This window comes from Chiroxiphia lanceolata, chromosome 1 (genome assembly GCF_009829145.1).
Source record: "Chiroxiphia lanceolata isolate bChiLan1 chromosome 1, bChiLan1.pri, whole genome shotgun sequence".
Taxonomy (NCBI): Eukaryota; Metazoa; Chordata; class Aves; order Passeriformes; family Pipridae; genus Chiroxiphia; species Chiroxiphia lanceolata.
The window spans coordinates 105837127-105860186 of NC_045637.1; the positions used below are offsets into that span (position 1 = coordinate 105837127).

General features: G+C 40.8%; 1 protein-coding gene across 36 annotated transcripts in view; it reads right to left on the bottom strand.

The window, feature by feature from the left end:
* The window catches only part of CLASP2 (cytoplasmic linker associated protein 2), a 143459-nt gene extending 124061 nt beyond the window's left edge, over nucleotides 1–19398 (bottom strand). For 34 of the 36 annotated variants that reach the window (XM_032679113.1, XM_032679104.1, XM_032679051.1 and 31 more), the window contains exons 1-2: nucleotides 18937–19262; nucleotides 7808–7886 (exon numbers count right to left, since the gene is read on the bottom strand). In XM_032679113.1, coding sequence (XP_032535004.1) covers nucleotides 7808–7886; nucleotides 18937–19131 — 274 coding nt within the window. In that variant the 5' untranslated portion in view covers nucleotides 19132–19262. Of the gene's footprint in view, nucleotides 1–7807; nucleotides 7887–15242; nucleotides 15261–18936 lie in introns of those variants that run through there. The other 2 variants (XM_032678819.1, XM_032679070.1) reach the window with 2 other exon arrangements.
* Between the last annotated feature and the right edge of the window lie 3662 nt (nucleotides 19399–23060).

The window sequence follows — 23060 nt, forward strand, 5'->3', positions numbered from 1 at the left end:
AAGTCTCATGGCCTCTCCTTGTGCCTCTGTAGTCCTGCCCAGTCAAAAATCACAGAGCATAAGGATCTTTTGAGTTTTCATAAGAAACCTCACCTAAGCCCAAAGCAGCAATTACAGCCGAATATCAGGGATGACAGCCCAACACAGGCTTTTGCTCTACATCAAGGTAAGCCAGGTGCTATTACATGAAAGCAACAGCTCTGCCTCCTCAAATAGATGCTGGAATTAAAAGAAAGGTGAGGAAGGAGAAGTAGGACCATACATGAAGGCTGTATTCAAAGTGGTAGCCTCCTAACAAGTTACTCAGTGAAGTATCTAATTTGTCACATTCAGTCTGGATTCACACATTCCTACTGTTCCATATTAACCTTATCCATCTTACGTTTTCTGTTGCCTAGTTTCTTTAATTATTTCAAAGGGATTTTGGAAAATCTAATAACATATGACATCTTTATTTCTGGTATTTATTTCTGCTAGTATGCCAAGAAACATTACACTAAATTTAGGAGACCATGATTCCTTTTACAGTTGCTGCATGTTTTTGGTGAAGCATTATACTCCAACTTGCCTTTCTGCCACATTTTAGGATATTGCCAAAGCTTCCTACCGCTTCCAACCACTCCTGAGGTCTGTCAGTTAAGAATTCTACATTGTTGTATCACAATTTTACACATTTACTGAAGAAAATTTAAAATTGTTAGCAAAAATATTCTATACCACACTAATTCGACCAGATTTACCTTCTATTTACATCTGATCTGTTACTTATTCCTTTTTACTTTCTATTATATCCCTAACAAAGGTTATTATCTCATCAGCTTCTTTTTCCATTGTCTTCCTTCTCTTGGCTTGGTAAACCTAAACAAATTTTCTTTTTATACAAATTCACATAATAATTTTATCACCACTAGTTGGACATTAGATGCATGAGTTAAGTCCAAAACCAGCCTTCAAGTCAGAATACAGCTTTGAGAGATTAAAAATTTATTTCCTCTGCCAGGACTGAGGATGATAAAACAAGTAAATCACAGAAGTCAGTGCCTAGTGTGGCACTCAATGTATTTTTCAAACCTTAACAGCTTAACTATATGACCCATGCAGCAAAGAATGCCATAGCTAGCACAAACAGTTTCCTTTTGTTAAACTTTAACAGGAGTTCCTTCTGGAGCTTTTCAGTTTTTATTACTGCTTTTTCTTCTCTCCTGACTACTTATACCTGCTCTTTGTATACCTGTGCGCATTTTAAGTCTCACATCTACCCATTTCTAAGAACCAACTTTAGATATTACATTACCACAAAGACTTACAAAAAGGCATTAAGCAAGTAAGAATCTTTACCGAGGAAACATCATCAGTGTTGGTAAAAATTCTGCTACTAAAAAGAAAAGTCTTTGAGGACAGAAACAGATTAAACCTAGGCAGCAATATCTTCCTCGTTTCCTCAGAAACCTTGCCAGCTCAGGCAGCAGCATTAAACAGATGTCATTAGAAAGGAGGGAAGGAAACAGCTGCCTCCGCAATTAGAGCAGTCTCTCTTCTTCTGGGCAAGATGCACAGGAGATAATGGAATCCTACGGGGGCTCCTACAGGGCCACCAACAGGCTGAGTCTGACAGATCCACGTGGCCAAGGGCTACTTCTAAGCAAAGAACCATTAGCAGACTCTCAGAGAGGTCCTCACTGCTCCCCTCCTCAATATAAAGTCCAAGTCACAGTCAGTTTAATCAAAAGCCATCTCAGACATTAATAATGAGCTTCTTGGTGTTTCTAGGAGCTAATTAAGAAAAGCATTAATGAGATTAATGAGACATACTTTTCATCATCAGTAGCAGAGGGGAAAAAACAAACACATTTTTTATTATGATACATCCATGAATCTATCAAGGTGTCAGTCTCGGGAACATGACAAGAGAATTGCAAGAGATGTATTAGACCAGAAAGAAAACCAGAAGGTAAAGAAAAAATGTTCATGCCATCTTCTGAAATATTCTTAGCTGTAGGCTAGGTTTTTTAGAGAACTAATATTAATTAGAATCCTACAGAAACCAAGAAAAGCTAGGATTTCTCTACTCTGATCTAGTAGCGCTTCATTTCTAGGTGTCATACAGTCAAAACTCCATGGGCTGCAAGCAGTTGGTACTTTGAATCACAGCCTATCACTCAAACATGGATCACTTCAGGAAAAATTCATTCTCACTACTAAAAAAATTTCAGTGCTAATCAGTCAGGACAGAAAAAAAAAAAAGCACTGAAAGGCTGCATAGATTCTTTCTTTTTTTTTTTTTTTAATTAAAGTTTTAGAGAATTTGTCACCAAGATGAAAAGAAGTTGCAGCTTAAATCAGTTATGACCATTAGCTGTGACCATTAACTGTAGAGGGAACCAAAGAAAATTTAAGGATTTTCTGAGATGCTGCAGTAAGTTCATATTTTTAATAAATTTGAAAATATAAAAGCAGATGTTATGGAGGAAAAAAATACAAGTAGTGGACTGTCCTCTAAAAGCCTTTTCTAAAAAAAAAAAATCTGAAATTGTCTGCATTTTATTGTTTAAAAAAAAATCCTACAACAATGCAAAACGACTTTTCCTGAGGTCAATAAGCTATAAAATGAAACAGCAATATCAGACAAACACATGACTTGCATTTAGATGCAACAAGGCATCCTTGAGACAGGACTTCTTTCACATACATAAAAAAAAAGCTTGCTTTACGTTATCTGAGCAACTCAATTTCTTTAATTATTTGATTTAATTTCAAAGTTTTCTACACCTGAGCTTAGCCATATTTAAAGCAAAGACATGGGTCAAATGATCTTAAAGATCCCTTCCAACCTAATTATTCCAGGTTTTATGTTTACTTGTTCTGCAAGCATTTGTAACCTTGAATCCCCAGTAGAACATGTCACTAGTCTCAATTCATTTTAATGAAATTAACAAAAATGAAAAATGAGAATAAAAATCTGTCAGGCCATAAAACTGGAATATCCAGTGTTTTCCTACATGTTATACATATCCATGGTAGCTCAGACTAATATAATTTTTGGTTTTCACAGATTTCATGAATGTTCAAAGCATTTCTCCATACCACATTAAAATCTCTTATTGACAAGTCACATCTTGAATAAACTGCACATTTAAGTATTTTCCATCCAAAAAATTCAACCATTAAGCAAGAGGAAAAGCAAAAATTTACAACTTGGGTGTCCTCAAAAAAGTACTTCTTGTACCAAATGCTTTTAATCCTAATCACTCAAAAAATTAATGCATGTGGCAAAGCCTCACAAGTGCTTTAAAACACATCAGGCAACATAAAATCATTTAGGTTAGAAAAGACCCTTAAGGTCATCAAGTCTAACCATTAAACCCAGCACTGCCAAGGCCACCACAAACCATCTCCCTCAGTGCCACATCTACATGTCCTAAATACCTTCAGGGATGGTGACTCAACCCCTTCCCTGGGCAGCCTGTTCCAGCGCTTGACAACACCTCTCATAAAGACATTTTTCCTAATATCCAATCTAAACTTCCCCTGGGGCAACTTGAGGCCACTCGCTCTTGTCCCATTGTTTGTTCCTTGGGAGAAGAGACTGACCTCCATCTCACTACAACCTTCAAGTTGCTGTACAGAGCAATCAGATTCCCTCTGAGCCCCCTTTTCTCCAGGCTACATAATCCACAGCTGCTTCTCATCAGACTTCTGCAGGCCCTTCATCACCTTCTCTGGATTTGCCCCAGCACATCAATGTCTTTCTTGTAGTGAGGGCCCCAAAACTCAACACAGGATTTGAGGTGCAGCCTCACGAGTACCAAGCACAGGGGTACAATCACTGCCCTAGTCCTGCTGGCCACACGACTCCTGATACAGGCCAGGATGCCATTGGCCCTCTTGGCCACCTGAGCACACTGCTGGCTCCTGTTCAGTCACCCCAGGTCCTTTTCCTGCAGCGCCACATGGGGTTGCTGTGACCCAAATGCAGGACCTGGCACCTGACCTTGTTGTACCTCACACCAATGGCCTCAGCCCAGTGAACCAGCCTTTCCAGATCCCTCTGCAGAGCCTTCCTACCCTCCATCAGGATCAACGCTCCTGCCCAACTTGGTCTAACCTCCAAACTGACTGAGGGTGCATTCCATCCCCTTGTACAGATCATGGATAAAGATATTCAACAGAATCAGCCCCAACAGTGAGCCCTGAGGAACACCACTTGAAACCAGCTACCATCTGGATTTACCTCCAATCACCACCACTCTCTGCGCTCAGCCATCCAAGCCATGAGCAGCCAATGCCTGCACGCTTATAAATTCGAGAGAACATTTAAATTGTTCCAAGGAATCTAATTTAAATGTTTTTCCAACACTTCTGGAAGCTACCTGATAAAAAATTTAAACACTTCAAATCGGTTTCACATATTAATACACGACACTACAACTATCTTCCAAAATTATTTTTGCCCTGTGCTTTCTTTTTACAGTAAGAAGAATTTGAAATTACTTTAAACATATACACACATATTTACGTATGGAGTTTTTCTGTGTAAAATGTGTCTCCCTATTTCACACTTACACATATATGTACATTCACAAATATAACCTGGGTATCTGTGTTAGATCTTTTTAACTGTCAAATATATTTCCTTTAATTTGCAGATAAGCAAAATATATTTTGTGACATCTTGTAAGGCTGCATGTGAAAGCAAATGACAATATAGTTATACAACAGACTAAAGGACAATTCATATATATGTTGAATATATGCATATATGTATACATATAACAATATAATGTATTCAGTTCAATATATGCAGAAAAATGTCATGATAATACACTCCGCATTAAAATGGAAACAGTTTCCATATACCTTCATTATATTCTTCTTTTCCCATTCCTTTCGACAATAACAAAGAGAGCAAAGTAACATCACTTGTTTTAGAAAATAAGTGTAAAGACTTTTCCCAGAAATTTTATCACATGGACACATACGTCTATAATTCTAATATTCTCTTATTTATATGCCATCACCTGGGAAAAGAGATTGTGACAGGGTAATTATGTACTCTTATGTAATCTCTTTTAATCACAGAACAAGCAGTAGTTTTAAATATCAAAAGGTGTAACACTTAAACACTGCTTTATTTGTCCCAGAATACAGACACATAATCTCATGAATGAACACATACCCTGATATTTATTGCTTCCAAAGTATTTTCAAGAATCCTAACTGCAAGTGCTAAAAGAAAGATTCTGAATTTGTGTGTCCAGATTTACAGAACACTGATGCCAGCTGCAGAGAATGTGCAATGTGGTTAATCATAAAAGGATAACACCTCTGAAGAAATTTACTGCAACACTAGATTGTTGCCTAGGAAACTGATTTAAGTCTCTTATCAGGCATTATACTTCAATACAAAGATAACTAACATGGTCTTTGAAATTTTGGAAAACATCTGTCCTACAACTATTGTATTGATTTTGCCCAAATGTAGCTGTAAAGATTGAAATAATAATAAAGTATTTGTGTTTTTCACTTCATAGCAAAAGCCTGTCACGCTTATGGAGGTGAATATTCAGTCACATTAGTTGTTCTTCTCTTCACTCTATCCCCATCATAACTGAACAGGAAATTAAATCGGGACTGGGGGAGGTGGGGTGGAATATGTTTTGCCACACTATAGTCCAGTAAAATGTTATTATACTTCCATCATTTACTGAGAACTGAGTCACGAATAAAAACATCTCAGGGTCACCAAAATGTAACATTCTTTATTACAAAAATACATTTAAGGCTTCAGGTATTTTTATGACCAAAAAACCAGTAGTTTATTAAAAAAAAAAACCCAGCTATAGAAATGGAACTTGACCTAGAAAATAGGATTCACTGTATTTTTAAAAAGGCAGAGAACAGACTCAGTAAGTATTTTACATATACATCATTCTTCACTACAGTCATGGTGCAATCCTGATCTTTTGTGAAAATGCAAGTACCTACAATAACTTACTGCAATAAGTGAGAAGTTAACTATAGTTTGAGTATTTCAAAGCAATAATTAAATTGCCTGGGAAAGTTCTGTTATGTTTGTCTTCAAAAAATAATATATTTGTATTTATTTGATCAAGAAATGATTTAGGAAACTGCTGGTTCTTTAAGTTTTGGTGAAGGAAGCAGTCTTCTTGTTCACCAGTGTGCTTTTAATTACTCTCATAAACCCTAGGCTATACAAACTCCTGACACTTACATGAAAGTTTTTGTATTACTGCTTCACTGAAAATTAACCCAGTCTTCTTATAAGACTTGGAGAGACAGCTACCAACTGAAGAGAATCTTTAAAAAAGTCATCTAAAATAAAGATTGTTTTCTGCCTTTAGTAAGACTAACATTTCAGTGTCTGTTAAGCTTTTATATAAGCTGATCATGCACAACAGTAACTTGCATATTCAGCACAATGCACTCTACAGGTCTTGATTCTGGAGATTCTCAGAGGACCAACTTCAGCTGAAGGCACTACTAGTTTAACTAAAAACTACTTCTGTAATACACAGCTTCAGATGTCTATTGATATTACACTTTTGATGGTCACTCAATGCCACTACTCTGGATTTTTTAATATAAATGCTACTAAGTACGGAAAGGTAATCTTTAATTTGCTCATAATCTCAAACTACTTAACTACTGGGACAAAAAACTACAAAAAATATCAACAAATGATAGTGTTTTCAAACTATCTTCAAAGTTTATTCTTAAAAACAAATTAAAAGCTTTCCAACTTTTAATAAAGTTACTGTAATTTTAAGTCCTACACACCACTAAATTAGAAATCAAACCAGAGTGAAACTCTGAAGCCTAGCACTGTTTGTAGCTATAAATGGAGACTATTCAGAAATCAATATTGTGCATAGCACAATATGCCTCCAGTTCTCTTCCACCACTCCAATACAAAATTAACCAGGCAAAGAAAAACACTCTGCAACAAAACAGACACAAATTCTGCAGCACTCTATAAAAGCAGATATGGAAAGAAGATGAAGTTTAGAATTTTGACAGACAGCTTGAGATATCTGGGGATCTGGGAGCATGACGTAAGGTAACTCACAACAATTTTGAAAAAGGACATTAAGTTAGAAACTTCTCTTAAAAATAGCCAGCAATATAACATCAATGTTATTGCCCAAATATCATTATCTCCTTTCAAGGACAGTAGTAAAATGAGTTGAGCAGTGTAGTTTGCTTGTACCTCCCAGAACAACTGTCTCATGCTCAGGCACATGTGGATCTCTTAACCTGAAGTTCATTCAAGTGAACATTTCACACAGGAGTAACAGTCAGTACTTTTCTTTCATCCCATAATAACTTTATATGACTAAAAGCTACAGTCCGTTACCTAACAGGAGGTGGACCACATAATCCTCAGAGACTACAGGCTTCAGCAGACATAAGGCTCTGATTAAAGTGGTCTGCAAATAAAACCTTCAATCTTTAACACAAGTCAAAGATAACACTTATGTTTCAACGTAGTTTTTAGAAGACTATCTCAGGGAGTGGTTAGCAACCACACAGCATGAAACTAATTACTGAAAAGACATTCCTGGAACCTTTAAAAAATCCCAACCACAGAGAAATCAGTGACTGCATGACAAGTGAATACTGATATGTTACTATACAATTATTGCAATTTCAACAACATCAGTAAAATGCCTACTGGTATATTATAATTAGCTCAAAGTTTTCAACGTGTTCTACTTCAGCTGCTAAGGGCAAGGGAGAAAGTGTCTTTTACTTTTTGGTCTTAAAAAAGAAGTTATATTTCACTTACCAGTTCCTATATAGGCTTTAAAGCGTCCTGATAGTCTGTCGACAAAGGCACCTAAAACATCTAATCCCAGTAGTGCTACCTGGTGAAACAAAAATATATTATAAACATGTTATAAAACTGATCACTAAAGAATTTTTCAGAATATATTTCAAATAAATTAGACATATAAATTCAAGCATTATGAAAGACTGTATCTTAACATAAATTAAAGTTTCAATTAAAGAGCTGATAATTCCTTCAAAGTTTTTCTTAAGACAAAGTTATCAGAATATGTTTGGAATGGATCAAGTTTATTTACATATACCAGAGCAGTTCAGATTTTTCCGGTCTTGTCTTAAACCAGAAAAAAAAAATTAGAAATCCAGTGTTTTTGTATTTTCAGTTACAAAGCCCAGACAAAACCAAGGTTTAGTAGGTTTCCCATATGCTTAGAATTTATTTCAATCTGGCTACTTTAGCTCATCCACTAAGGTCATTATATCATTTTCCAAACTCCCAGAAGAAAATAAGTGACAGAAGCTAATACTGTTTTCCTTAGCAGTTCAGACTGTACCATTTGTCTACCTGCTTGTTAAGCTTGGGAAGCTTTCGTTCTCATTTGTTCATTAAAAAAATAAAAATTAAAGCAAACAAAACCAACAACAAGAACAAAAACAAAAAAACCAATGAAACAAAACAGAAAACAGAAAGAAGTTCAAAATACTACTGGAATTGTGAGGAATTTCCCATCTATGAACAGAAGCTGGACGACAGGACAATACCCACTAATATAGACACAAAAACACGATCAGAAATTATCAGTTAGACTGAATTACTTTAATGTCAGGACACATTTTTCACTGTTAATGATCCTACCTATTGCTCCAAGATTTCATTTTTAATTTCCTATAATAGTTCGTTAGGAACACCAGAACTTGCATTTTCACATCTTGTAGTTAACTCATTTTGCTGCCCATGAAGGTGCAAATGGAACAACCGTTTGTCAAAGGAACAATCTCCTGAAGCTTGGGCATTCCCAACAACTTTTCCTCCTCTTTATTTTCAAGTAAGACATGCACTGCAAATTTTTCCCCATGAACTCATGAGCAGAATTCCTCCCCTTTATTAGCTATTTACTTCCATAAAACTTGAAATCATATTTTCTTGGACCACTCTGTTTCCTTAAGATCCTTATCTGCCACGATTGTCCACACTAGACAGAAGCCAAAAAAAAAAACAAAACCTGACACATGGCCCACGCACATAGGATCACGTGAGCCTTGTTTCCGTAGGAAACTAGACAATTAAGGCCACCATAAAACCTAGGATCAGAAGCAGCTCCATAATTAAGAAGATTTTAATAAATTCAGTATTAGTACAATAGATCTTCTTTTAAACAGGAAGCATAAAACTTAGTTCCAAGTTAGTACAACTTACTTGGATGCAATTTTATTACATACTAGAACAAAGAATAGCAAATATAAGTGGATGGTATCACTGGTTTAAATTAATATATTACCAACAAGTGACTGTATCTACAGCTTAGGATGAGAAAACAGAATACTATAACTAATAACTTACTTAGACCCCTCCCCAAAAAAATCAGCTTTTATAGTACTCTTAAGACTTCCCACAAACTGTTTCCTTTAATGTTATTTTCCAGATTGTCAAGCTGTATGGAACCAGAGTCAAACTCTCTATCTAAAAAAAAAACCAGTGCCTGAAACAAATAAGACATTCATTCTGGATATACATTGTTTTCCTATGCTTCTGTTTCCTGACTACGAGTCGCAGCTTAAACTTGTCTTCCATGCAAATATTTTGGGGTTTATTAATGCCCATTCCTTCTATGAAGGTTACAGAGTCTCTCACTCTTCTCCACACATTTGATTATCTTTCTAAAATCTGTCTGGAAGATTTCTACTGTTTTGAACAAGTGCTGCTCAGAAACTTAAAAACAGCAAAGTATGCATGTGTGATCTGTAGCTCATACAAAGTCCTCTATGGTCTGCAACTTCAGAAAGATAACAGCTATGAAAAGTCACAATATCTGGAGAGTAAGAAAGTATGATATGACCACAAGTTGAACTAATGCAAAACTGCTCTAGCTACAAAATTGGTTCTCATTCCACATTACAAGTCAGCTGAACCACACAACTACAGAGTATAGCAAGTTAACTATCTCTTACTAGTTTTGTAAACTGTTTTTAACATGTCTCTGCTTTGATACACAATGCTCTGAGTTCCAGCATCTTCTGGTAGGTATCATCTGTGCAGTATTCAAGCAGCCCTTTGGAAGGAGCCCTTAACAACTTACATGGGGCCACACGAGTAGTATTCAAAAAAAAGAATCCTAAGCTGAGGCAGAACTGATCTGCAAGAAAAAGGTTCCAAACTCTGAGACACTATGTGGGACCACTTACCAACATGGGCTCTCCACTATCAATAGAAAAACCTTTCACCAGCATCATTGCTCTTTCCCCACCAGCTTCAATGAGGGATGAATGCCTTCTGGGATTAAAATCAATGGATTTATTTTTTACTCTGCATTCATTAAGCCTTCTGCTTGCTGCCTAGAAAGAGCCTTTGTATGTTGAGACTGATTCATCAGCTCACTATTGTTTGAAGCATTTAAACACTGCTTTTAAGGTTCATAGGGGAAATTTTGGCTCATTTGAACTGGAGGTGCTTAGTTGTTGAACTGTTCTTTAACCACCCAGTGTTAAGGACCATCCTTGACTTCTCAGATCACAACAAAATTGCCTAACCAACTGAGAAATATTTTATCTGTTATGGATAAAAAAGGACCAGATTCTTCAGTGAAATCAAGATGTTTCAAACAAAATGCAATTATTAATTGAACCAGTGATTAGTAATTGAACTTATTCTTGCTCTGCAGCTTGTTCCTTTTCCAGCTCTCTTTCTACACATGCTTTCCAGAACTGCCCCTGCTCTCTTCTCTGGATAACCTCTGTTTTCGCTAGAAAAAGAAATACTGTTCTTCAAACCATACCTGGATAACCATGCATGCTTACTGTGATTCTGTAATTTCCCATGCCTGTGGGGGCCATCTAGGGGCAGGACACTACCAGGAAACCATCTCTAGTTGCATTAAGTTGCCAAATGACCTTAATATGAATGCCCTTGTCATAGGATCTCTATACTGTACGTGGAAATACAGATTCTGCAGATCACAATCTGTGAACTAGTCATGAGAAGCTAATGGGGTAATTATGGAGGTTACTATCTGCAACTCCAAAGAATGAAGTTAAGGCACTGCACTTCCTGTCACCATGGGGACAGCTGTGGTATCACTAAAAATTACTGACAAACAGAAAAGAGCATGCCAAACAACTACGCCCTGTAAGAACAAGCATTGTTCCAGCCCTGCAGTGCTGGAACAAGACATATGCAAGAACTTCAGGAGATTTTTTTTCTAAAGTATTGTCAGCCAAGACCAAAAGTACACATTCTCAATTCTCAAGTAATCTCAAGCACCTTGCAAGTAGCTCAACATGATATAAAAACATGCACCTGTCACCTGTGCTTCGCTTCTTAAAGTTCCATATTCTTAGTTCTCTCTACTCATCTTCCCGGATACACTTCTGCTCTCCTATTGCACAGGATGCTCAATCGCTTTTTGCGCCCTTTACTGTTTGCCAGTCCAATTCTATCCACCTTGCCCGCTTTTCTGAGATCTACCCATATTCCATTTCCTCCCTTAAGACAAAAGCTTGCGCAGATACAAAAGAAGTGCCCCTGGCTCCATGGGCAGAAGGAAGCTTTTGTTTTCCTGGGTCATTTCTTCAACCCATGTGGCTCTTCAGTCCCACCATGTCACCTTCAGACTCCATTCTCCCTGCCACTTACCAGCAGTTAGGTAGCTGCCTCTGCTGACAGCAGCCAAAACTGCAGTCCCAGCTGCAGAAGGTACCACATATCATCTAGACTTATTTTAGAAAGCATTATTTCCATTCTCTTGCTTCTTTCATCTTCAAGGGTACAAATGACACATTTCCAATTCCAATAGTGTGTATTTTATTTTAACATACATCACATTGCAAGGAGAGAGACAGAATTGCTGGTAATCTAACAAAGTCTTCAAGCTCAACAACTTGAGACCAAGTTCATTATAAAACGTAGAGACTCCTTTATCTAAAAATGCAAGGTTACTCACTTCAAAACAATGTTTTGCAACTATCAACAAGGTAAGAGTCTTCTAGAGTATCCAAGCTTCGCTACTGTTAAAAATACACATCAGATGCAACCTGCATTGCCTCAGAAGGGGTAGAGACTATCAAACTTCTTCTTCTGATAACCTTCCCTTCACAATTCTGTGAGGACCAACCACAAAACATTTCAGCATTGCAGTCCAAGTACCTACACTACCAGAGGATTGCTGAATGAATTGCCCATGTTTATCCAGAGACTGATGAGTGTATTTCTCCACTGAAAAGGCTTGGCTTCTTCAGAGGACCTTCCTGACAGGCAGATTTCTGGGAGGTCCATGTTATGTTGACCTCTCCTGTACTGTAGCCAGAAAAAGCAAACATAATGCTCTCATAAAAATTTTAAAGCTTATAAAAAAATGAAAATATGTTTTAATGCCCTTTCCCCAAGTTGGGAACTTTAACATTCCCATCATCCCTCACCTCGCACTAATTAAGAAACATTTAGCCAATTCTGAAGAACTCAAAATGGTTACTGGAAAAAAATGTTTACAACCTTTTGTTATTTCAAAATTTCTTATTACCTTCAAAGTGACTTGCATAGGGACTGAAAGTGTGATCTCCAAACTGTTCTGTATTCTGTGGACAATACAGTGATCAGTATTACAAAATTCATGTACTGCCTCCAGCTTGATCCTGAACTGTAGACATTACAGGAATATCTACAGTTTCCTTTACATGTACATTAAATGTTCCTCTCTTATCTATTGTCATAAATTTTTCATAGGTATTGTTCCAAGGATGTGAACATAAAACTAAAGTATACAATGCAGCAAACTCGACATTTTAAGCTGTTTTCCTCTTGAGATTGTCTGGCTTAAACTTCATCCGCTGCAGTGAAAAAAGTGTCGAGAGAGCCTCTTTAAAAGTAGTGGGAAGACAAATGAGATGTATGGTATTTATAAATAATAATAAATACTGAAAAAAAAAAAGAAAGCTTTTTTCTCCCAGAAGAAAATTATACTCAAAAGCCTTTTGAAGCACATTGATGGAGCAAAACAAAAACCCCTTTATTTTAGGACTTCGTTCTTCCAGAAGAATAAAATTATTTTTGTGCCCAAGGTCTCTTATTTCCTTTCCCACTTCCTTTTATTTAAACTGTATTAAACATACAGATCCCTATTCTCTGCTACTTACTCCTACCTCTGCACCAGCTCCTCTACTGTGGAGAGAAACGCATTCATGCAGCTGAATAGTAACCCACTTTAGGAAACCAGCCTGACAAATGAACAAGAGAAAGCATCTTCTCAGCCAGGTCTCTTCCCTGAGCCTGTTTACTGTGCAGCCTCACAAGCCCTCGCCTCAGAGCAATGAAGGAATGACGCACCATCCCCATTCCACAGCCAGGGAGAGAAACTGCTTGAATCAGCAATGCTGCTAAAAACGCAGATTGGACCATGCACAGCTCACATGCACTGACTGCTGAGAGTTCCACTCTGAAGGATGCACCTCTCCTCTTACACACTGCACAGACCTTGGAAAGGGTCTCTATTCACGCCCAAATCAATCAAACCACAGGCTAAAAGGGACACTGCTGTTACCCCTCTCAATTTGCAGGTGTATTTGATCTGATACACTTAAATCTCCTGTAACAGGAGTCAAATCAGCTTGCTGAAACACCGGAAAATGAATTCAACATCAACAAAAAGTTAATTGCCTCAAGAATGACAGAGAATGCCTGGCCACAGGGGCAGCAGAGCTGCTATTTCAACGGGGACTACACTTAGGCCGGGTAACACAAACTGAAGCTGCAAAACAACTGAGAATTGTCAATTCCACCTCTGGAGGAGATGCCCGAGTCTTTGAGACTACATATTCCACATTCCTAATTAAAGACCAGACAAAATTGGTTTTAATTAAACTTAAAATAATTAAAACTTCTTGCTAGTGTCCCTTGTCTTCTGGAGATCTGCTTCATTATTTGGCTAACATTCAACAGCTGATTTAACATTCCATGAACAGGACATACATAATATACGAAAAAACCCAGCAATTATTACTCAAGACAGAATTGAATCCTTGAGTTTGAAAAGTAAAACTGGATTCGTACGTGGACAGATCAAACCACATTCTTGCTATATAGGAATAAGGGAATTAACTCCCACATAGCCAAGATCAAACAAATAACTTGAAGAAAGGAAGAATGAAATTCAGCAAAGAGCTCAAAGTCAAACATTTCTCCTCCAAAGACATTTAAATTACCACTATTTACTGACAAAGACCAAGGAAATACCAGGATCTATATAGTAACTGAAAAGTAAAGGTTTAGGTGGGTCCTCTTTTATTCCATTTCTCTGTCCTGCAAGTTACAGTCCTACAATTCCCTACAGCATTTGCCTTTTGTGTAGTTGGCTTGTGTTCAACTTCAGATCCAAAATAACCCACACATTTTCCTCCTAAGGTCGGCTACTTAATCACATACCCCACATCCTGCATTTGTGCGTTCATCTATTTGTACTGAAATGTACAACCTCACATTTTTTATCTCTGAGCTCTCCTCTTTTTTTTCAGATCTCAGTATCTCTACTTTGTTCAAATAATTTTAAATTCTAGCTTGCACTTAGCACATATACATGTAGTCAATGAAGTTACAACTGCTCCTATCTCTGCAAGAACTTCAGACAAACATTCTAATCGCCTATCTTTAACTATTTGCACAATTACAGTTCACATCGACTCTTCCTTTCTGGAAATTGAAAGCTCCTCCTGCTGGCCTTCCGTTGAACTGAAGACAAACCAAAATCAACACTTGCCAAACCAAGAAAATACAAAAATGGGGCAGTAACATTATTGGTATTTTAGTATCTTTTGGTATTTGGTGTTGAGATAAACAAAGCTAAGAAAAATCTCACTCTTGCAGGAAGCATAGAATAAAAGATAATTCCAAGGATTCGCCTCAAAGAAACATATTATCCACACTTATCAGAAACAGACAGTGTGAAATACAATTTTCTTCTTTCCATGGCAAACTAGCAATCATTAATTATTTTTCTACTGCAGCAGAGGAATAAAAACTAATATATTGACCACAAAGGCAGGAAATTCAAAGGTGACTCACAGTCACAAACATTCCTAATTACTCTTTTTATATAAAATTACCTTGAGAAACTACCATGGGGTTTTATTACTTTTGATCAGGTGTAATTTGCATAAAGAACCAAAAGGTGGTTATACTGCTCAAAAAATAATTTTTATGAGGGTAACTATTCAATTTAAAAAAACCTTACAATATGCTAACAGTGACGAGTAGGTTTGCAAGGCTCTACTTGAAAAGCAGTATCTCTCCATCCCACATCTCTTCAGCAGAAGTTCAAAACAGATTTCCAGACACAGAACAGTTTGAGTCACCAGACTGTACAGTTAGATAATACTGTAATTATTTCAAGTAACTATCAAGTACAAGAGAGAAATAAGAGACGTATTAATAAAAACTCATGTATACACAGATGAAGATCCAGGTTAACCCAGTAACACCAGCAAATATCAATCAGTAGCCATAACCTCAGAAGGGGGAATTAATTTACTGCTTGAAGTGCACTGCAGAGTCTGAATGCAAACATTAGCACTGTTCCAATTTTCTGAGATTGCCAAGTATTTCAGAGCTTGAGGAGAACAAATATGAACAGAATAATACCATCACTCAACTTTTTATACTTTGTATTTAATTTAATTACTCCTATTCGTCAGACCCTTAGCAAAACAGTCGGGGAGGAAGGACAGGGATTGACAGACACCCAAAAAGCCAAAGCCCTATATTGTAGGAGAAGAGAGGTCAGTCCCAACCAATATTAAATAAACCAGATCACCAAGCAAACAATTTTCAGTTCAGTGAGGAATTCTTTCATTCTAAAGAGATCCACAATAACAGTTTAAATTACGCAGATCTTCTAGTCAAAATCTTTTTGAGAGGAGTTAATTCGATCTTGCTCATAACAAGCCCATACTTAGAATACCAGAATCATTTAGGTTGGAAAAGACCTTTAAGATCATTAAGTCCAACTTGTTTACTGAACACCTATTCTCTTTTTTCACAGTCATTATCAAGTTTGCCAAATCAACCCTCTCATTTCCTTCTCATTTATGTGAGGCAAAAACTTTCTAGAGTGGCATATCAGAGAAGGTTTTCTCTTTACAGGCAGGAGTTGCGATAGAGCTCCCAGACCATGTCTCTTCGCCTTCCAGTATGGTCAGCAGAGCACACTGCATGCAAGAACAGTTTTCATACAGAAGGAAAGATGGCACAACCTGGGCAAGTCACATTAGTTATCCCCTCATTATCCATACCCATCACCAAGAGTGGAAAAATGCTCCCCCTCAAAACCTTCTCCAGTATTCCCCACTTGTATCTCCAATTCATCTAGTTCAGCAGTTCTGATAAATAAGCCAGTCTCCAGCCATTATCACTGCTTGTGATATTGCCAGTTATGTCAACAGGGAAGGATTCATTACTTTGGAACTCTGAAGACCTCTACGACCTTTAGCAAGATACAAGAAGAAAGAGATGATAAGCAGAATTGTCCAAGTGCTCTACGTATCCATTCCTCAGTAAAGGAAAGGGTGACCAACAACTTATTAAAAATACAGTAACAAAAAACAGATCACCAGTATTTTTCTTGAGAATACTCAGAAGCCTGTGGCAGTCATTCCTTTATATTGTTCAGGCCCCAAGTTTAATAACAAATTAAGATGTAACATTTAAACGTGTTACATGTCTGCTTGCATAAGAAAAAACACATTTGCAAGACACAAACCAGTTTTCCAGAGTATTTTTCATTTTTATTTTGAAGCAGCACATGCTGGCAGTTGCAGCCAGGAACACTGGAATTGATCATGAGCAAAACACCCAATACGTTGTGGTGTTGCCATTAATATAATGCGTATAACATGCTTTGAAAATAGAATGTTGTATGTATACAGAGCTACCAGTAAGTGGACATAGAAAATAGAGATAACAAAAATACTTTAACTATTATGCAAGCTATTTCTTAAAACCTTAGAACTTGTAATACACTCATCTTGTATGAGTCTTTTCAGTGGTACCCAGCGACAGAACAAGGGGCAACAGACACAACCCGAAACACAGAAAGTTCCATCTGAATATGAGAGAAAGCTTCCTTTACTTTGAGGGTGACAGAGGACTGGAACAGGCTGGCTGCCCAGAGAGGTTGTGGAGTCTCCTTCTCTGGAAATATTCAAAACCTGCCTGGCTGTGATTCCGTGCAACCTGCTGTAGGTGAACCTGCTTTAGCAGGGGGGTTTGACTAGCTGATCTCCCTTCCAAGCCCAACTATTCTGTGACTGAGGCTTGTGGAGTACTGAGTAGTCCTCATTCATCCTAAAACCCTAACAGCTAAAGAGTTCTGTCACCTTACATCAACAACAAGCAAGATGTCTTACACTATGAAAAATTCACTTCGAAAAGCAACTTTCCATTATTAATGCCCAATTCTGCCAAATTATAAGTCCAGAAAGAGACTTTTACATTACGCTGTTAAGTAAGTAGATAGCCCTCTTCAAGCAGAAGGGTATTTTTAAAGATCTATCTAGGCTTCGCAGTAATCAATTACCCCCAACAACTGTCCTCAGATGATGAATTTAAAGGCGAATAAATTGTATTTGTCCAACACACGTTATTTCCTCACCCTAACCTGACCTTCAACGACAAACACGCTTCCAAAACAAATAAATCGTATGCGCAAATGGAGTTAAGCCTTATTTATTTTCAGAGCTCAGACTCAGAAGCGCTACGTGCCAAAAAAAAAAACAAAAACCACCACACAAAAAAACCAACAAAACCCGACCTGGCGTTGTAAAGTCAACGGAGGGAAGAAAAAAAAAATAAAAAAATAAAAATACCCGTTTCAGGAACATACTGCCCTGAGTGTCGGAAAACAGAAAAAGCCCGACTATAAGCTCAGCGCAGGGAGTTTAAAGGTCCGAAGTGCGAGCGGCCCGGGAAGGCAGAGGAGGGTCGGGCAGGGCGGGTCTGGCCCGAGCGCGGCCCAGCAGCGCCCCCAGGCGGCGGCGGCGCGGACCTGCCCCGGCCGCACCGCGCGGGGGGGGGGGGAAGGGTGGAAAAAAAAAATTAAATTAAAAAAAAAAAGAAATTTACAAAACCGCCGGTGCGAACACGATCGTCCTTGGCAATAAAACCGAGCTGTCAATCGCCTTATCGGCTGACCGACGTCAGGACAATTCGCGAGCGCTACACTGTGCGGGCGGGCGCGACCGCTGTTTCCCTGCGGCTCAGCCTAAAAGACACACGCACACAGAAAAAAGCGAAACGTGAGTCATCATCGGGCTGCTGTAAAGATACCGTAGAACTTCCCACGTACAGGAAAGTCACCTTAAGACGATATAAACAACTTTAAACTTACAATGTGAACCCCAAGAAGCCAATTATTCATTAAACCATATGAAATACAACACAGCGTGATACAGATCCCGTGAAACACCACTCTTTACGGCCTGCAGAAAACGATGGCAACCCCATTACACCCAAGTACAGAGACCCCGGAATGGGAGTGGTACTGAAAAAAAAATAAAAAATAATCACCACCTATCTTGTTTCTGAATAAGAAACACAACTCGAGTATTACAGTTGTGGGTGTGCTTCTTTAACGTTGTGTGTAAAAAAAAAAACAACCAACAAAACAAAACCAAAACACCATTTAGCCAATGATAAAAGCAAAACCAAAAAACCCATTACTGCTTCTTTTAGGACAGAGGAATAGAAACAAGTAAACATTAACCACCCTTTCAAAATTTTGGAATTTCCCTTTGTGGATGAAGGGATAAAACCGGTACAAATGTAGTTTTATTTCTGCTCTTACCTGATTAAAAAGTAATCCGGGGTTTTGAACCTCCCCTACCATGATGAATCATGGTCTTCCCGCTCCAAGCCCCGCCGAGCAGCCTTACCTTAAAATTACTGGAGTTGACCCACGCTGTTAACTCGTCGATCACTTTATCGAGGCGCTGCTGGTCCTGCTCCAGATCAGGGGACCTCGCCGGGTCGCTCAGGTACTCCAGCAGCTCCTGGCCGACCTGCATCCTGCGGCCCACGTCCTTCTGCTGTACCTGGTCGCAGAAATAATCCATACCGGCAGGCTCCATCTTCGGACGCTGCGGAAAAGTTTTTCGGAGACGAGGCGAGCGGCCTCAGGGTCGGGAGCGCGGCCAGGGCAGGGCGGGCGGCGGAGGGGGGAGAGACAGGGCCGCCGTCCTCATGGAGCCTCTCCCGTCGCTCTCCGCCCCGGCCCCGCGCCCACCGCCCCCATGCGCACACGGGCGGCCGCCTCCTCTCCCCGCAGGGCGAACCCTCCGGCGGGCAGGGAGCGCGGGGCTGCGGCGGCCCGAGGGCTCGGCGGGAGCCGCCTACTGGGGCGCGGGGCTTTCCAGCCGCCTCCGCGCCGTCCCGAGGGATCCCGGCAGGGCTCCCGCCGCCGCCCCTCCTCTTCCCCCGCCAGGGGACGGGAAATCGAGCCCGGGAACAGGCGCTGCGGCTGGAGGGGCTCGCAGGCACCCCGGCCGCGGGCACAAGGGGTTCCCGCGGGAGGAGCGATTCCTGGGCCGCCGCTCACGGGCACCGGCGAGGCCGGCGCGGACCTCTCATGCTCCTGGCGCCGCGGCCTCCGGCCCCTCCTGCCCGCCCGCGAGGCGCCTCCCAAACTTTCGCCGCGGCGGGTCTCAGCGCCTCTCGCTCCCCTCCACTGCGGGCCGGACCGGGCGAGTCGCCCTCGGAGCCGCTCACGCTCCGCCGCGCCTCCCCCCACCGGGCTCTGCCGCGGCGGCGCCGCCTCCGTCCCGTTGAAGTTGCACCTCCCGCCGCCGCTGCCGCCCCGGCCGGCGCCAGGCGGACACACACCGGGCGTGGCCCGCGCGGCCCCGCCTCCCGCCGCGGCTCCCGCGTCCCCTGGGAGAGCGCGCGCCCGGGCTGCGCGTCCCGCCCCGCGCTGCGGCGGGATGGGATGGGATGGATGGGTAGCTAGACGGACGGACGGACGGATGGACAGCACGCCCTCCCGCCGACTGCCCCGGCCAGACCCCTGCGGGTCGTGTCCGGCGGCGGCGGGAGGCGCATGCGCTGCTCGCCGCGGTGCCAGCCCGGTGCCCTGGGGAGAATGGAGAAGTGTTGGAGGAACAGGGGAAGCGGTGCGAAAGGTGCCGGGGTGCTCGGGTGCTTTCCTCCCTCCTTGCCTGTCTTCCCCTTCCCAGCGCTGTCCGGGCTTTGCCCAGCGATGCCCTGCAGCCTCTCTCGCCTTGCTCCGTGCTCAGGTGTGAGGGGGGAGGCCCCCGCAGAACCATCCCGGTACGCCGAGCGCGGTTGGACCTGCAGCTCTGCTGTCCGCAAAATGGGGTCCGGCATCCGGTGTTCAGTAGCACTCCAGAGAGACATGGGTTATTCCCTTCAGAGCTGTGTAACACCTGGGCGCTCAGTGCTATTCCAGATATCCAGCACAACCCACCGGATTTCCTGTGCCATTATTTACACAGAATCACAGAATTGTTGGGATTGGAACGGACTTCTGGAGATCATCTAGTCTGATCCCCCTACCAAGGCAGGGTCGGTCACCTAGGGCAGGTGACACATGAACATGTCCAGGTAGATTTTGAATGTCTCCAAAGAGGGAGACTCCACCACCTCCCTGGACAGCCTGATCCAGTGCTCTGCCACCCTCCATGGAAAGAAGTTCTTCCTCATCTGAGGTGGAACTTGTGTTTTAGTTTATGGCCGTTGCTCCTCATCCTGTCGCTGGGCACCACTGAAAAGCATCTGGCACCATCCTCTTGGCACCCACCTTTGAGTTACTTATATGCATTAATGAGATCCCCTCTCAGTCTTCTCTAGACTAAACAGGCCCAGCTCCTGCAGTCTCTCCTCATAAGAAAGATGTTCCAGACCCTTATTCATCTTTGTGGCCTTCCACTGGACCCTCTCCAGTAGCTCCTTGTCTGCCTTGTACTGAGCGGCCCAGAACTGCACACAGAAGTTCACAGTTGGTAACTTCCCAAGTAAAGCCCCAGCATGGCTGACCCACATGGAGACTGCTAGGAACTGACAGAAACCCTTTAGTGGGCTGTGATGTGACTTCAGGTGTTGTTTTAGGATCAGTTTAAACTATTTCAAGTCCCTTTGATGTTAGAGAAGGGAAAGGCAGCTCTGTTCTCTCTCTCCCTCTGTCTTGGGGTGCGTTCATGTGGCCTCTCAGGTCTCTGGTTGTGGCTTTCACATGCAGGGAAAGGAAAGGCAAGGAGGTCACTTTCCCCCTCCTCATACCCAAGCTGCCCTGCTTGGCCCCTGTGCTGGACCCTGCATGCACTGACCACTTGAGCTGATTTAATATGGGCTAAATTACGGAGTTGGAGTCAGTGAGCTGGGCTGGCTCTTGGATCCTATGGGCAGAAGCACAGGATTCAGAAGATGGGAAGCGTAACAACCCCTGTCAATGGCAATGGGTAACAATGTTGGTCTCCTGCCCCTCCAATATTGTGAGGGTTCACCTTACGCTAAACTGGAAGCCACTGTTGTTACAGGCAGTCATTTTCTTCCCCTACTGTCATATATACAGTTCTTCCCTTCCTTACAAAGGTGGTGTTTATTCACGTAAACAGTTCAGGGAGATAATATTTTTCTTCATTTTTCTCCCTTTTTTTTTCACATAACTAGCTTTTTGCTGATTCAGATTCCTAAATTTTCTCACTCTGAGGTTAAGCCAGAATTGGAGCAGGGGAAGTAGAAGCAGGTAGCTGGAAGCTGGATGGGCCAGACAGAGGCTGGTGGGACCTCATTCAATAACAGCCTTTGTGTCGTGAAAACTCAGCTTAGTTTCAAGACCGCACAGTCTGACTGTCTCATTTGCCTCGTTAGTCTTAACACTGGAGAAGGGTGAGCCTGCAGGAAACCAGGGTGCTCCCTTCATTTGCTGCAGGATTTAGACAGGTATAAGCTGAGGAACCACACCTGCAAATGCTGTTTCACCGCAGTGTAAACCAAACTAAATTGGTACTAGAGCGTTCCTACTTGCCTGCTTCTCACAAATTCCATTCTCAGGAATTTTACACTTTCCTTCTGTCTCACTGATCTGGAAAAAGAAAAAAAAAAAAACAACAAAGAGATCTCCATCCACAGGCATGGCAGGAGGCAAGACCACAAGCAGCCTTTTGTTGACTTTGGTGGTATGTGGCAAACTGAGGATCCCATGCTTCATCAATCCCTAGGCATTACAGTAATGGTGATGGTTAAAAACATTAAAGATGCCTTTAAACCAGAAATGTATGTATTGTACTTTGAGATTATTATAATCTTAAAAAATATTACAGACTGCTCATGTTTTCACAATAGATTTGATTTCACTGTGCACATATAAAAAAATGTAATTTTGGATGAAGCTGAATAGTTCTCATCCTGTGTGTGCAATGTCATTTACGAAGATAGATTATGAAAACTGTATGGAATTACAGGTTGCTTTTATAGGAAAATGGAACCCTAGAAACTTCTGGAAATGGAAAAATAAATATCAGAAAAATGAGACTGGTTTGCTGTGGGTTTTTTTCAGTGCACTCAAATCTGATTCACTGGTGTTGTAAGTTTGAAAATCAAATTTCTTGCTGTGAAAGTTTTGAAAATAACTTGATCTAGTAACATTGGCTAAGTAGAAAAGACCTGAGCAGATGATACGGAACTCTTGAAGTATCAACAACTGTGAACAGTTCCTGTCCTGTCCAACAACTTTCCAAAAACAAAACCCCAAGTGATATAATATTTGCTTTTCATTACGGTCCAATTTAATGATAGTCTCTGAAGAAATAAAATCCTAAGCAAAAAGAGAGGGTAAAGCTCATGGTACAAGCTTTTTTGAATTTCTCTTGATTCTAAGCAAATATACTGATTAGGTAATCTAGTTGCTGTGAATAGCATTGAAGCTGAGGGGAAGGGCAAAGTATAATAGGAAACGAAACACACTTGAAATATCGCAACTATTTTGTCAACCCCGAGACGACATCACGAAGCTATATTAAGGGCAAAAAGTCATGCTGGGATA